Here is a 15,501-nt window from a genome sequence, read left to right on the forward strand (position 1 = left end):
TACAATAAGATTGTTTTTTTCTGTCATTTTCAAACGTGAAATTATGTTGGTGTAGTTTTAAAAAATAAAATAAAATAAATAAATAAAATAAAATAAAACATCCATGCATTGGAACTTGAATGCTAAAAATTATGCTATTTGTCACCCACCAGATGCCATAAATACAATAAGATTGTTTTCTGTCATTTTCAAATGTAAAATTATGTTGGTGTAGTTTATAAAAAATTATAAAAAAATTATAAAAAAAATTTCTGTCATTTTCAAATGTAAAATTATGTTGGTGTAGTTTAAAAAAAAAAAAATAAAATAAAATAAAATAAAATAAAACATCCAGGCATTGAAACTTGAATGCTAAAAAATATGCTAATGTCACCCACCAGATGCCATAAATACAATAAGATCTGGGTTTTTTTTGTCATTTTCAAATGTAAAATTATGTTGGTGTAGTTTAAAAAAATAAATCAAATAAAATCAAATAATAAAATAAAATAAAACAAAACATCCATGCATTTGGAACTTGAATGCTAAAAAATTATGCTATTTGTCACCTAGAAGATGTCATAAATACAATAAGATTGGGTTTTTTTCTGTCATTTTCAAATGTTAAATTATGTTGGTGTAGTTTTGAAAAAATAAAATAAAATAAAATAAAACATCCATGCATTTGGAACTTGAATGCTAAAAATTATGCTATTGTTACCCACCAGATGTCATAAATACAATAAGATTGTTTTTTTCTGTCATTTTCAAATGTAAAATTATGTTGGTGTAGTTTAAAAAATAAAATAAAATAAAATAAAATAAAATAAAATAAAATAAAATAAAATAAAATAAAATAAAATATCCATGCATTGGAACTTGAATGCTAAAAATTATGCTATTTGTCACCCACCAGATGTCATAAATACAATAAGATTATTTTTTTCTGTCATTTTCAAATGTAAAATTATGTTGGTGTATTTTTAAAACATGTAATTTCTCCTACGCATTATTTTTTTAAGCATATAATTTTACTTCCTAGATGGTATTTACCTGTTGCACATTAAATATTGCCTATTTTCAGGATGATACATCTAATTACAGGATTTAGTCTTAATATAAATTAAATAGTGGGCGCACATAATAAGTGAATAAATGTTCTGCTCTTCTGCTTTTATTCTCATCTCCTGTATGTCTGCAGACTCACTCTCTATTCACTATTGGTAATTGTTTAATGATTGACAGAAGCAGTAATTGTTATTCCAAACTGCAAACGCACAGAGCCACACAATAACCTCGCTATGTTCCTATAAGAAAACCTCTGTTGGAAAAAAGTAGTCGAATGTTGGGAAAAGCAGACTGTAAACTTGAAATCATTATGTATATATTCCATATAGTTTTGCAGATTAGTTTGCCACTGTTTACAAATTGGCCAGCACAAGAAAGCTTGGTGTTTCATTGTATAGCTCTGTCTGGGTAATTTGCAAGGGATACAAAAAAAAAAATCACAAAAACACTCCTTCTGGGCACCACATACACATTTTTGACATAGTTTCCTTGTTAAGTATTACCACAGACACTAAATTGCTTTTGTCTGTGCCGCACACCATCAAACACGCAACAGCAGACCAAGTCACAAGGTTTCTTTCCTTCACAAAGGCACAGAATCAATACCAAGCTTTCTGCTAGAACTCAATCAAAACTAGTACTGCAGAGGTGACTAGTCTCAGCCCCTGAAGCTGACGAAGTATGCCTTATGATTGGGCCTTAAGGTAAACTAAGCTCTTCATTAAGAAAAGGTTTTTAAAAAGGCAAAACTGAAATAAAAACAAGGTCATGTGACATTTGAATCCACAGGGGCTACGCAGCCACAGCCAGAGTGGTGATGTCATCAAAAAGATGGAGTCATTGCCAACAAACTTACCATGAGATTTTCCAACCATTGCATTAATTTATTTATTTTACTTCATTCTCTCTCAGAGCAGCACATTGTGGATTTTTGCTTTTCCCTCTAGTCAGAGTGGAAACAATGAGATTGTGCCAGCTGCATACACAGCGTCATGGCAGATGCAGGAGCAAAGAGAGTCTTTTACTGCTGTTCTGAGTGGGAAGAGAAACAATAAAGAGACTTCAGTAGGTTTATGACTACAAGAGCAAATTCCTTATAGATGTGATAGCAGCTAAAGTTCCCTATTCAGCATCTCTGGTGTGCTTTTGTGTATTAATATGAGGAAATTAGGTTTTTTTACTATAGGATTATGGTTCACAAAATGTTTTAACAAAAGAGCATGGATAAAAATGGAAAGCAGAAAGGAAAAGGAAGTTTTTTCTACTTTATATATTGTATTCTGTTATACTCACAGAATAGGAGTAGCACTACAGTAGCCTGCCGCATATTTTCACGGTGCTTCATGATTCTTTCAAGCTTCCAAAGGGATGAAAAACCATCATAAATCATAAAAGTGGCCAATGTGGCTCTATATTCCAAGTCTTCTGAATTCATATGATAGCTCTGCGTGAGAAGACTGTACTTTAAATAATTGGTTAGCATACCGACTCATGAGCGAATCATTTAGGCAGGATTTGAGAACCGAATCAATGATTAATTGAAAAAGGTTTGACTCAGGAGAACTATTTGTTAATGAAGCACTATGGTAAACATGCCAATAATAATGTCAAGATTAGCCTATTTGTGAATAGACTGTTCAGGAATCTCTTTCTTACACAAAATTATCACATGGCTTCAAAATATTTGGGAAAGAATCATAATTTACAATTCATTTTTTTAAATGAATTAATCGTTTTAATGTTATGATGTTTGTCACTATGTGATAAACATCATAACCATAAACATCACCCAGCTATAAGGGAACATCCTCACCTTAACGTTCTGGCAAGGTTCTCTTAAAGTTATAAACAAACATTCTTATGTTAACAGTAGGCAATGTAATGATAACAGCATGTAACAGTTGGAGCGTTAAAGGGTTAGTTCACCCAAAAATGAAATTTCTGTCATTAATTACTCACACTCATGTCGTTCCACACCCGTAAGACCTTTGTTCATCTTCAGAACACAAATTAAGATATTTTTGATAAAATCCAATGGCCCACTGAGGCCTCCATTGACAGCAAGATAATTTACACTTTCAAATGCCCAGAAAGCTACTAAAGACGTATTTAAAACAGCTCAAGTGACTACAGTGGTTCAACCTTAATGTTATGAAGCGACGAGAATACTTTTGGTGTGCCATAAAAACAAAATAACGAATATCTAGTGATGGGTGATTTCAAAATACTGCTTCATGAAGCTTCAAAGCTTTACGAATCTTTTGTTTCGAATCAGTGGTTCGGAGTGCGTATCAAACTGCCAAAGTCACGTGATTTCAGTAAACAAGGCTTCGTTTTGTCATAAGTGTTTCGAAAAGTTTTGAACTTTCAATGGTTCATGTGACTTTGTTAGTTTGATACGCGCTCCAAACCACTGATTCGTAAGAAATGAAAAGATACAAAAACAAAACAAAAGATTCATAAAGCTTTGAAGCTTCATGAAGCAGTGTGGTTTGAAATCGCCCATCACTAGATATTGTTGAATAAAGTCATTATACAGTTTTTTTGGCACACAAAAAGTATTTTCGTCGCTTTATAATATTAAGATTCAACCACTGTTTTCACATGAACTGTTTTTCATGAAGCGTCAAAGCTTTACGAATCTTTTGTTTCGAATCAGTGGTTCGGGGTGCGTATCAAACTAAAAAAGTCACGTGAACCATTGAAAGTTCAAAACTTTTCGAAACACTCATGACAAAACGAAGCCTTGTTTACTGAAATCACGTGACTTTGGCAGTTTGATACACGCTCTGAACCACTGATTCGAAACAAAAGATTCGTAAAGCTTCGAAGCTTCATGAAGCAGTATTTTGAAATCACCCATCACTAGATATTCGTTATTTTGTTTTTATGGCACTCCAAAAGTGTTCTCGTCGCTTCATTACATTAAGGTTGAACCACTGTAGTCACATGAGCTGTTTTAAGTACCTCTTTAGCACCTTTCTGGGCATTTGAAAGTATTAATTAACTTGATGTCAATGGAGGCCTCACTGAGCCATTGGATTTCATGAAAAAAATATCTTAATTTGTGTTCAGAAGATGAACGAAGGTCTTACGGGTTTGGAACGACATGAGAGTGAGTAAATAATGACTGAATTTTCATTTTTGCGTTAACTATCCCTTTAATTTGTGTTTCGAAGATGAACGAAGCGGGTGTGTAACGACATGAGGGTGAGTAATTAATGACAAAATTTTTATTTTTTTTTTAATTTAACGTGAACGAACCCTTTAACAGGATGCTGTTCAAAGTTATCTGGTCTTTAATGATCTCACATTATTTATACATCGTTAATTGAGGTTTTTTCTTTTTTTCCTGAAACGTTTTAGTTGGATGCTTATCTAACATTTACTAACATGTTACTACTTGTTCAAAGAACATTCAAAAGTAACATTCCCATAATGTTGGCAAAAAATTATGAAATGGAACGTTTCCTTAACGTTCGCATAACCAAGAAAATCACGTTTAAAAAACTGGACGTTCAAAACATCAGCAAAACGTTCCTAGAACATATTTTTGTAGCTGGGTATCAGCAGTATAATACATAAACACAAGCATGTGCCTTTAATATGTATAGAAAGAATGGAAAGCAGCATATATTTTCTAACAAAGACTGTCGTGCTATTAATTACTTGAATCTATATTTTGTTTAATACTTAAATGTGTTTATTTGTACAAAACTCCGTCCTGACAGAAAGAGTGAAAGAAATCTTTTGAAGACCTTCGTGAAGCGCCCACCTCTGGTTGAATCTGGTTTAGAAGGGAGGAGTCCACGCGCAGTATTAAGGCATGAACCTGGTCTCTCCATGAGAACACACCCATAGAAGGCAGTGGAAAAGAAAGAAGCCTGGAAAGACCATTAGATAGAGGAGCAGTGTACTTCCTTTATTACCAACGAGCCCGTTCGTCTCTGAGGAATTTAACAGCAATAGTCATACTAATTCCCAGCGTGTGGCATCTTGAACGGCGGTGGACATTGTACTTTTCAGCGCTGTGAGGGACTGGATCATTGTTGTCATTGCAGAAGATCGTCAAACCTGCCTCTAAATTTGCTGTCAGATATTAAAGTGAAGCAAAAATGAAGAGCTGTATTGGCACACTTGTGGTGCTGGTACTGTTTCGGGTGGGAGAGATCGCAGAAGCGTGCAGTTGTTCCCCCGTCCATCCTCAACAGGCGTTCTGCAATGCTGATGTTGGTAAGTGCGTGTCAACAATCTAAACCATGCTACGTCACAATGCTAAATTGTTACTAAAGGCGTCTTTACACTGCAAAGGTTGCACGTATATTGTTTAATGCTGCATAAATGCAAAGTAATTATGAAGATAGAAACCTGAAACTATCCATGATTAATGAAATATAACAACAAAGTTCAAGGCTGCTCTGATGCTGCTTTGTAGATGAATGCAGCATCACAACCACAGAGGCTGAGGTGGATCAGAGCTAGATTACACCTTTTCACAAAAAAATGTATAAAAGCAGTACCAAAACAAGCCCTTAGTATCAGAGTCAGCTCTGATGCCACTTGTGTGATATGAAATGCAGCTTCAGAGCAGCCTTAAATGTTTATTTCTAATCATTTTTATTCATATATTTATATTTCCATTATTTCAGTTATTCCATATTCACGTTCACTTTCATAACCTTATAACTTTTTCTGCAATTGTAAATCCTGTGTAAATGCAGTTATGCTGCGTCTGTGCAGCATTAAACAGCCTGTGTAACTGAACTACACTGAATATGCACATTCAGTGGCATCTAGACCTTTTCAAGTCCACCTCTGTGAGGTTTTGGGTTGTAAAAAAAAAGGAAAAGGAAAAAAAAAAAGATCCTTTTATTGGTTGTACTGTGTTTTTCAGTGTTTTTAGACCCTATTGGAATTGCTCTGTTTATTATTATTATTTCATCTTATGCTTCTGTTCTATTATTTAGTGCCCAGGATAACAGTAGATAAAGTGTTCTGTCGGTTGGTCTGTTATCTTCAGCACACATGCAGTCCTGCAGCTTGAGCTGAATGACGTTTTGAGGCCTGTTTATATCTATTTATATCTGGCTTCTCTATTTCATTCCTCAGAAACAACTCATTATGTCTAGATTTCACAGAAAGCTTACAGCTGCCCTGAATACACAGAGCCAAAACATTTAGGATACAAATTGAGATTCTGCCAAAGTATTTGTTAAAAAAAAAAGCAAAATGCCTGTTGCATGGGAAAATGATGGTGAGATGTTGTTTTGCAGAACAACAAATGTGGCTGTGACACTGATGTCTGCTGGTAAAAGACTGAAACCCAAACAGCATGATACATTCACACTATTCCTCCTGACCACTAGATTCACACTGATTCACTGTCTAGCTGCAAGCCTCCAAATCATCTGCGCTCATCCACAACACAAGATAGTGTGACTAGACTATATATAGGCTATTTGGTTTTTTTCTTTAGAAAAATGTTAAGAAATATTTTAAAACAAGACATTTACATTTTATGATAACAATGGAAAACTTCACAACTATCATGTAACTCTTTTTGAAAATGATGATTACTTTTTTATTTTTAGCCCGTTCTAACTGATACTTCCAACCACATCCATGTCAGTAAGCTAGATAGCATGTTCAGTACATCACGTTAAGCCAAAAGTTTACAATTGGAAGTCATATATCAATTAACTTAATGCACGATAGCACTCTTAAAGGGTTAGTTCACCCAAAAATGAAAATAAATTCATGAATTACTCACCCTCATGTCGTTCCACACCGTAAGACCTTCGTTCATCTTCGGAACACAAATTAAGATATTTTTTGATAAAATCCGATGGCTCAGCGAGGCCTCCATTGCCAGCAAGATAATTAACACTTTCAATGCCCAGAAAGCTACTAAAGTATCAAACCGCCAAAATCACGTGATTTCAGTAAACAAGGCTTCATTATGTCATAAGTGTCTCGAAATTTCAAAGGTTCACCACTGGGGGGCGTGACTTTGCAGTTTGATACGCGCTCCGAATCACTGATTTGAAACAAAAGATTCGTAAAGCTTTGAAGCTTCATGAAGCAGTGTTTTGAAATCGCCCATCACTAGATATTGTTGAATAAAGTTGTTTTTTTGGTGCACAAAAAGTATTCTCGTCACTTCATAACATTAAGGTTGAACCACTGTAGTCATATGAGCTGTTTTAAATATGTCTTTAGTAGCTTTCTGGGCATCTGAAAGTGTTAATTGATATTTTATCAAAAATATCTTAATTTGTGTTCCGAAGATGAACGAAGGTCTTATGGGTATGGAATGACATGAGGGTGAGTAATTAATGACAGAATTTTAATGTTGACTAGTGTGTCACTAAGTGTGTCTTAGTGACCACATTTCGATATTTGTGTCTTCAAAGATAATAATAAAGGTGGAAAATCAGTGAGGGAGAGAATGAAGTATAGAAAAGAGAAAGGGAGGACAAGAGCGCTACTGACTAAGGCCTTGATTTCCTGTGCAACTGGTCTCTATTCATATTTCCCTCAGATGGAGAGAGCTGAGACATAAAAAAATTGCAAGAATGTTTTGCATCCCACTGGGGCTTTCCCTCCCAGTTCATGCTTAATTCAAGCACTGTCCAGAGATGATTAGCTAGGTGCGCCCGCCGCTGGAACAGAACCCAAGCCCTGTCTTATATGCTGCTAATAGAAGATAAGTGCTTTAGAGGGCTTATAGGTTGATTCAAACCTGTAGAAACCATCGGAGAGCATCCCACATCTGGCCGACAGCTCTGGATGTGCTAGAGAGGAAAAAGCAATGAAAGTCAAGGACCTTTAAGAAATATGCATGGCATTCTTCAAACAGTGAGAAAAGCGCACTCTTTGGCTGCACTGCCCACCCTTGCCTCAGCTCGCTGGCTTTGAACCAGTGCTTCTTGGATCAAGGGAGAAGGTTTTTTTTCCATCTATTTGTGAAAATTCAACTTTAGTGGCTGTTCCGTGAGGCTTGCGTCTTTCCTGACTTGCAGTGGAAATGAACAGGCTATTAGCCGGAAATTAATTTGGTGCTCGTATTTCATGACAGAATGGGATGTCTGCATATTAATAAAATAACCAAACCAAAATGCGGTCATTTGCCCTTTGCGGTCTATAAGTGTTTTTGCCAGTGTTCTTTTTGAATCTGTACTAGTTTTCTACGTGTCAAAGTCTTAGCCTTAGTCATATGGATCCAGTCTTCCTTTCCCTATGGGAGTGACACAGCCCCATTATTTACCTCGCAGTTCACAGTTATTGAGTCATAGACGAGCACTACATGCTTTTAGAGAGTCTGAACAGTGACAGGATTGTCTCAAGATTGAAAACTGTAACATGAGCTATGCCACGAGATTTTTTTTTCCCTCATGAGTTTTTAAAGTCTGTTGTCCAGAATGCATTCCAAAGCTCAAAATGTTTGTTTGTCTGCAGAACCACTGAAAAAAATCATTCATTCTTTGTAAAACAAGAGAGGACAGTTGGTTGCAATTAGTAGGAATGAATATAATTTGTTTTTTTGAAATCTACATCTACTCTCTCAAATTTATTAGTGGTCTTACTGTGAATGATTCATTTGTGCATGCAAAAATGTTTAATCAATTACTGATGGATAAAATCAAGTCTCACCCTAGACTGAATGTTAGGGATACATCAATATTAAAAATATATATACAGATAAGCCAATACTTTATTTTCATGCTATGGCCAACAACAGCCCAATGCCACAAGTGAATTTAGGCATCACAACATTATAATGTACATTATACAGTATGAAAAATCAATATTCATTTTGAGATTTGCTGAAGATCAACTTTAAGTGAGTCTTAGATGATGGCTAATCTAAAACGTAATTAAATATCTAATATCTAATAATGATCGATACCAAAAAATTTCCAATATCAGCTGATAGCTAATATGGTACTGAGGTAACCCCATCCTGTTTTACATGTAAATGTCAATTTATGCAGATAAAAATGAGTTACAATTCATGTTGACTCTACAGGCTTTGAGGATTTAAACTGCCTAATTTTCTTTGGTGTACCAAAGGTTGTTTATACTGTATAAACTTCTCAACTGAAGGCCCAATTACATTGGTCATCTTCTCAAAATATTTATATGTTCGAATGCACTCGTAGTCTAGCCTGATCCTTTTTGGCTAACTGTGTAGTGACAAGCCTGGTTTCATGTCAAGGGTGTATAGACTGTAAGGGTCACAAGGGTCAGAGAGCGGGCCGGGGTGTGGTGCTGAACATTCCTGAATACAGAAGTGGTGAGGATTCCTTTGGTGGAGCGTGAGGAAGTTATAAATCGGGGAAAAAAAGAGAGGAATTACCAGTGGAGGATGCCAAATGTACAAACATTTCTCACAGGTAGCCCTTTGAAAAGGTTTAGTGTACCCAAAAGCCTTGTAGCAGGACCAGAGATTTTTTTGACTGCAGTACTTGGACGCACTAAAACAATGGTGGCCATTCATGTAGATTAACAAGGAAATGTCAAGGAGCAGAGAGACTAATGCTGCATCCGAAATTGCATACTTTGACGTACTACATCTGCCATATTGTTACTGTCACTTACCAGCATAAGTTGCGTCACTTACTGCCATAAATCCTCTCCCGTGGCTTCATGGGAGAGTAAAGTGTCTATCGAATGTGCACTCCAGAATCACGGCGGAAGTAGTAGGTCATCCAACTGTCACCTACTTTTTTTGAATACTGTGTATTTGGACATGCTACTCTTTTGGCGTACTGTTTTTTCCCATAATAGTACTATTTCGGACACAGCATAACATATCGTGTCTAGCTGTACCGATAACCCAGCTAACGGAACATTCATCAACCTATGTGCAGTGTATTAAAGCAAACAAACAAATACAAATAAACAAAGACAATGATTTGACTTGAACAGACCTGACTAAACTCACCTACAGTGGGTTACATAAACAAAGCCATACATACATTATACTAGGGTTGCACGATTTATCGCGATTTGGCAAAGGCTGCGATTATTTTATGCACAGCTTGTCAAAGCTGTACGGCTCTGTGATCCGCAGTAAATGCTTCTCCATCTGAAAGCCAGAGGGCGCTCTTGCGTAGAAACTCCAAATATGCCCTGCCGCAGAAGAAGATAACATGAGTCATAATGCTGTAGCTGAATAAACAAGATCTAAACGCTTTGATTGATTAAACATGACTAATAAACACACGACTGCCTTATTCTGTGTAAGAAGCCACATCATCTCACAGAAGGACGCTCAACTGTCGTTATGAAGTGAGTTTGGAGTAAAAACATGTTATTAAATGTTGTCTTTTGTTGGACAAGATGTTAATAAATGCTTCTCATGTCTGGAAAGATGTTTGATGCTTTTTCAAATGTACATTATAAGCGACTCAAACTCGCAGGGCTTTCAGATTGATTTGCATTTGGAGCCATAATTCATTGGCAAGCTGAGCATAAAAAAATATATCCATAATCACACTAAGAATCGCGTTTAAGAGATAATCATGTTTAAGTTCAATGTTTTTTTTTTGTATTGTGCGATAAATTGTGCAGCCCTACATTATAAAGTAAAATTAATTTAACTCATGCAATGTAATGTAAAGCATTGTGGGTTTCAATGAAATAACGTGTTAAAATAACAATTTTTTCATAGCGTGAAGAACATTTATCTAAGGAATGTTTTCTCACAATAAAGAAATTTTTGAGCAATGGAAAAGTTGAATGGGTTCTTTATGGAATCTTCAATGCTAATAAAGAACCTTTATATTTAAGAGTGAGCATTTTTAAATACTTTTGACATACACTTCAAATAATGTTTAGAATTTTATCATTTGTTTCTGTACTATTATAAACATACAATGTTTGTGTGTACAGATAAATGATGTGTCCCAGTATACAGGGTTATTAGCTTGGTTATTCAATTCAAACATACCTTGTTCTCAACTAGAAAATGGCTGCTTTGTTGTCATCACCAAACCAATCATTTCCACCTGTTACACAGTATAAATATCTCATCGGATGTTGTTTGGAAACAGTAATAGTTTATTTAACTTAATAGTAATAGAACTTAATAGTCCAAGACAGAAGCAATAAACACTGGAGAAGAACTCATACCGCTTTTCTTTGAGTCTACTAAAGGTGAAACAGCGTTTGAATGTTGTTTGTAGGTCCAAGCCAAGAACTTGGTTTCTCTTGGTCATAAAGAAGAGAGAAAATAAGTTATCAAAAACAGATAGCTGGAAAGTTTCTAAAAATAGTTAAAAATGTAAGTCACTTCCAGGAAATCTTCAACCTCCCACAAGCATGATATGCTCAGATACGCTCATTGCAATCACCTTGCACGTCAATTTTGTTTAGCTGAACCTCATATTTTGGATCACACACAGCATGCTGCAGTTTACGTCATATTGTCGTGAGGATGTGACTTTTGAAAGCTGCATGTCAGACGATCTCCCTCTTGTGTGGGTGCTCCGCCTTACAGGAAATGCTAGAAATTTTTGATAAAAACGTCCAAATGTGAAATCTTTCCCCATGTGTTTTGATAAAAATGGGAAATGACTGGTGTTTAATTGCAGTCAGCAAACCTCACACAAACCAGCTTTTCTCCACATCCTGCCATGCCCGCTCTGCCTGTTTATATACCCAGGCCTGAAGCAGTGGGCAGCATCCAACCATCAGTTGTCCAATTCTGACCTTTTCCATGTTGGTTAACCTCAGAATCTTAGAACATTTGCACTGGCTTTCTTGTACAAGCAACAATGATGATGTACATAAATCCAGCAAATGCTGTCTTTTGTACATCTTTTAATTTCTACGCTATGAAATGTGAAATGAAAGGCTGATGCCTTTAAATATCAAACAAAAACATTGGGTAGTGTGTTAAACCAGTTGTTCTCAACTTTGTTCCTGGGGACCCCACATTTTGTATGTTTCCCTTATCTGACACACTTCAAGGTGCTGTATATAATTTTTCAAAAACACCATAATATGTTTGTAGATATTTAGCAAACATGCTACATACTTGTTACTCTGAAAAAAAAAAAATGCTACAGTCAGTTATTGTACTTTCCGTGTTGGGATGTCTGTTTTTGTTTTGGTCTGTGTGATCCCACCCACTGCCAATTTACCCAATAGTATTTCGACACCCCGGGTTGCCAGTCGGTGGAAAACACAGCGTATTGCAGCCATGGAAGCCAGCAAACAAACTGAGACAGAGATCACAGATTGTACCCAAACTAAAAAACCTCGGCATCCATCTAAAAGTCTCTATGCACCGGAGCCTATTATAACACAGATAAATCAACTCATCAACTTAGAGTGTGTAATTCTCCTAGCCTTCCATTGTCAGTTGTACTCGTTCTTGTGTGTCCTCAATCTGCGAGTCTGAGGAAGAGGGGGCAGGGGAAACAACTCTCCAATATTTAGAATTTGGACTGCAGTACCTATTTCAACCACTAGCTGTCAATATTACATACTGCACCTTCAGTTCATGGAGGTCTTTCCAAGTGAGCTGATGATCTGAACCAGGTGTGTTAAAAAAGGCATACAAAATGTCCACAACTACACAATCTGTGTCATTATGTTGCTTTGCTCTCACCCTCATGTGGTTCTAAACCATTATGGACTTATTGTTTCTGTGGAACACAAAAGGAAAAACTTCTCTTTTTCATGCAACAATGCTCAATTTCGCCCCCTGAGGCAAGTTTACAGAGTAAGCAGACAAAAAAAAGAGAGAGAAAGCTTGATATGCAGGCTGCATCTGAAAGCTTAGGCAGCTGACTTGCGCATGAAGGTACCTCACGAAACAGGACAGACTTCCCGAGGCAGCATAACAGTTTAATGGTCTACAACAGAATAGAGAGAGCTTTGGTGATAACTAAGGCGAATATTTAGTAATTTCTCACTAGAAATTACATCAAAAGTGGAAAACGTTGGTCAAAAAAACGACCACCAAATGCAACCTTTATACGTCATCTTTATTTTTTAGCTCAACTATCATAGAATGGAATGCACATTGTGGTACATTAAAGGCAGTGAAGGATAGGTTACATCTATGCTGCCTTCAAAAATCGATAAGAAGAAGTGATGCTACACTCAAAAAAAGATTTTTTTGATGCTGTTCAGTTTATTTAAACAATTTATTTTGATTCAACACCATTGTATCAGGTTTCTGGTTTAAATGTGATTGATTCATGTTCAATTGTCTTGAAACGATTACTCTTTGACTTAACTTGATGTTTTCATATTGGAATAACATGTTTAAATAAAGTAAACCCAACCAGGACTCAATTAAACAGGATTTTGACTTCCCATCATGCTTTGCAAAGGGGCTGAACTAGAAGTATAAATATTGAAATAAAGTGTTATTTTAAGCAGTTTTTGAAAAATGAGAAAATGGAAAGACTTTTTAATGTTTACTGTTTTATTATGTTGGTATTTAAATGTTTCTGTTAATTAATAGTTTTGGGGTTACCATTGTGGCGAATTGTTGCACTTGTGCTTGGGTTGAGGACCTGCTAACAAACTTTCAAATTACTTTAATAAGAAAGTAATCACTGTGGTAGTGCTCTGGGTTGCATTTCCCAAAAGCATTGTATGTCTATGTTGATTGTAAAACCATTGCCACCAATGGACTTATGATCAATGATTTAGACTTTACAATGTTTTTGGTTAAGGCAATTTAGGATGAATCCAGTATCACATCTAGATTTCTAACACAGTTTTTACAATTAATTCTTCTTGTTTAATTTTATGATTTATATAACTTTTGTGTTGTTAAAAGTTATATAAATCACAAAATTAAACAAGAAGAATTAATTGTAAAAATCAATGTATATGAAAACAATTTATTTATTTATTGCTTTTTATTTATTTTCCAAAACATTGCAAATTAGTTGGGCTGACACTATTAAAATAAGCTGTGCCCAACCATAGTAAATAAGTTGAATCAACCTTAATAAATTAAGTTGACCCAACGTAAGTACATTAAATTGGAATAACAGAATTGCATAATGCTGAAATAAAGCAACTTAATCATGTGGAAATCCTTTCCATTATTTTTTTATGTTCGTTCAAAGAGTTATTTTTTTGAGTGTAACATTGGATTTGGACGTGGCTTTATGCTTTCCTACCTTGGTTTGCATCCTCCGAAGGCAGCATTTTTAAGCTTTTGGATGCAGCCACAGTGTAATTGCTGTTATTATAAAATAGCTTTCATAGACATTCTACATAAGTTGATACAGTTCATTGTGACCATATGTGTTTTGAATGACCGGAGAGTAAATGATGAGAGAATTTTCATTTTTGGGATTATTCCTACTATTCCTAAAAGCCCCAGAAGTATTTTCCTGTTCATTTTCTTCATATTTAAAAAATATACTCAATATAAATTCAAAGAAATGAAAATTAACCAACACTAAGAGACTGTATTTCAGTTATTTTAGGAAGGACTCTGAAATACGCTGTGAATAACGTAATCAGAAATCGAATCAAAAATGATGGTACGATATACAGAAAATATATTCTAAAGTGTACAATTACTCTTCACGATTTTCAGCAGTGGAATTTAAAATTAAAAAACAAGCTTATAAAAATAAATAAAGCCAAATCTTCAAGAGGAGCATATGCTATCGCTTAACAACCTCAGAGCGCCTAGAAGGTTTATTCATTATCGTTAAAAAGCAGTATAGAGAAAATGAATGGGATTTTAACTTCCGTAACCCAACTGTTGTGCTCTATTACAGTGATGAATTGTGTCAGGAGTTCAAAAAGAAAGAAATGAGTTCAAAGAAACCACAGGCAGTGTATCCAGAGTGGAAGGAGAACAGCTCCATTCTCCTGTTCGATTTTTACCGCTGTGGTGTAAGAGAGCCAGTTTACACAATTACTTGCCATGTGGTTGTTCCTTATTTATTCAGTTTGAATATTTTGTGTATTTTCCTTCTCATTGGATCAATTGTTAATTATTGTAATGTATAATCCATTTCACAATTATTTCTTTTGAATTATTTACATTTCTGTCACATGAATAGAAGAAATGTATTACTGTAATGTAATGTAATACTAAAAATAATGTTGTGTTTGATACTTGTGAGGTGAAATATATTCTGGTTGTCATGGTCTTCAGTGAAGTCAGTGAGTGCTGTCTGTAAAGGTAGGAGTTTGGGACTTTTGGTGCAGTGGTCTGCCTGGGCTCCGAGCTGGTCATGATTGCTAAAAGCTGTGCAGGCAAACGGAAACTCAGGATGTGGCTAGTATTTGTGGTGGGTATGTTTTCATGGAAACTATGACATTTTGATTATGATATGTGCATATGTAAGAGAGTGTGTAAGTCATCTGTGGATGGAGCAGGCGTTGTGGGATATGCATGATTATCGGGCAACAGGAATGTGGGTCAGGCAGGAAAAATGAAGCAGTGGGAATAAAGCTGAA

The 15,501-nt window shown here is 35.6% G+C and overlaps 1 protein-coding gene across 1 annotated transcript in view; it reads left to right on the top strand.

Moving 5' to 3' along the window:
- The first annotated feature begins 4,878 nt into the window (after positions 1-4,878).
- Positions 4,879-15,501, top strand: part of timp2a (TIMP metallopeptidase inhibitor 2a) — a 29,113-nt gene continuing 18,490 nt past the window's right edge. The window contains exon 1 of the mRNA XM_067368909.1: positions 4,879-5,280. Coding sequence (XP_067225010.1) covers positions 5,163-5,280 — 118 coding nt within the window. The 5' untranslated portion in view covers positions 4,879-5,162. The remainder of the gene's footprint in view (positions 5,281-15,501) is intronic.

The sequence above is a fragment of the Chanodichthys erythropterus genome, chromosome 19, assembly GCF_024489055.1.
Source record: "Chanodichthys erythropterus isolate Z2021 chromosome 19, ASM2448905v1, whole genome shotgun sequence".
NCBI lineage: Eukaryota > Metazoa > Chordata > Actinopteri > Cypriniformes > Xenocyprididae > Chanodichthys > Chanodichthys erythropterus.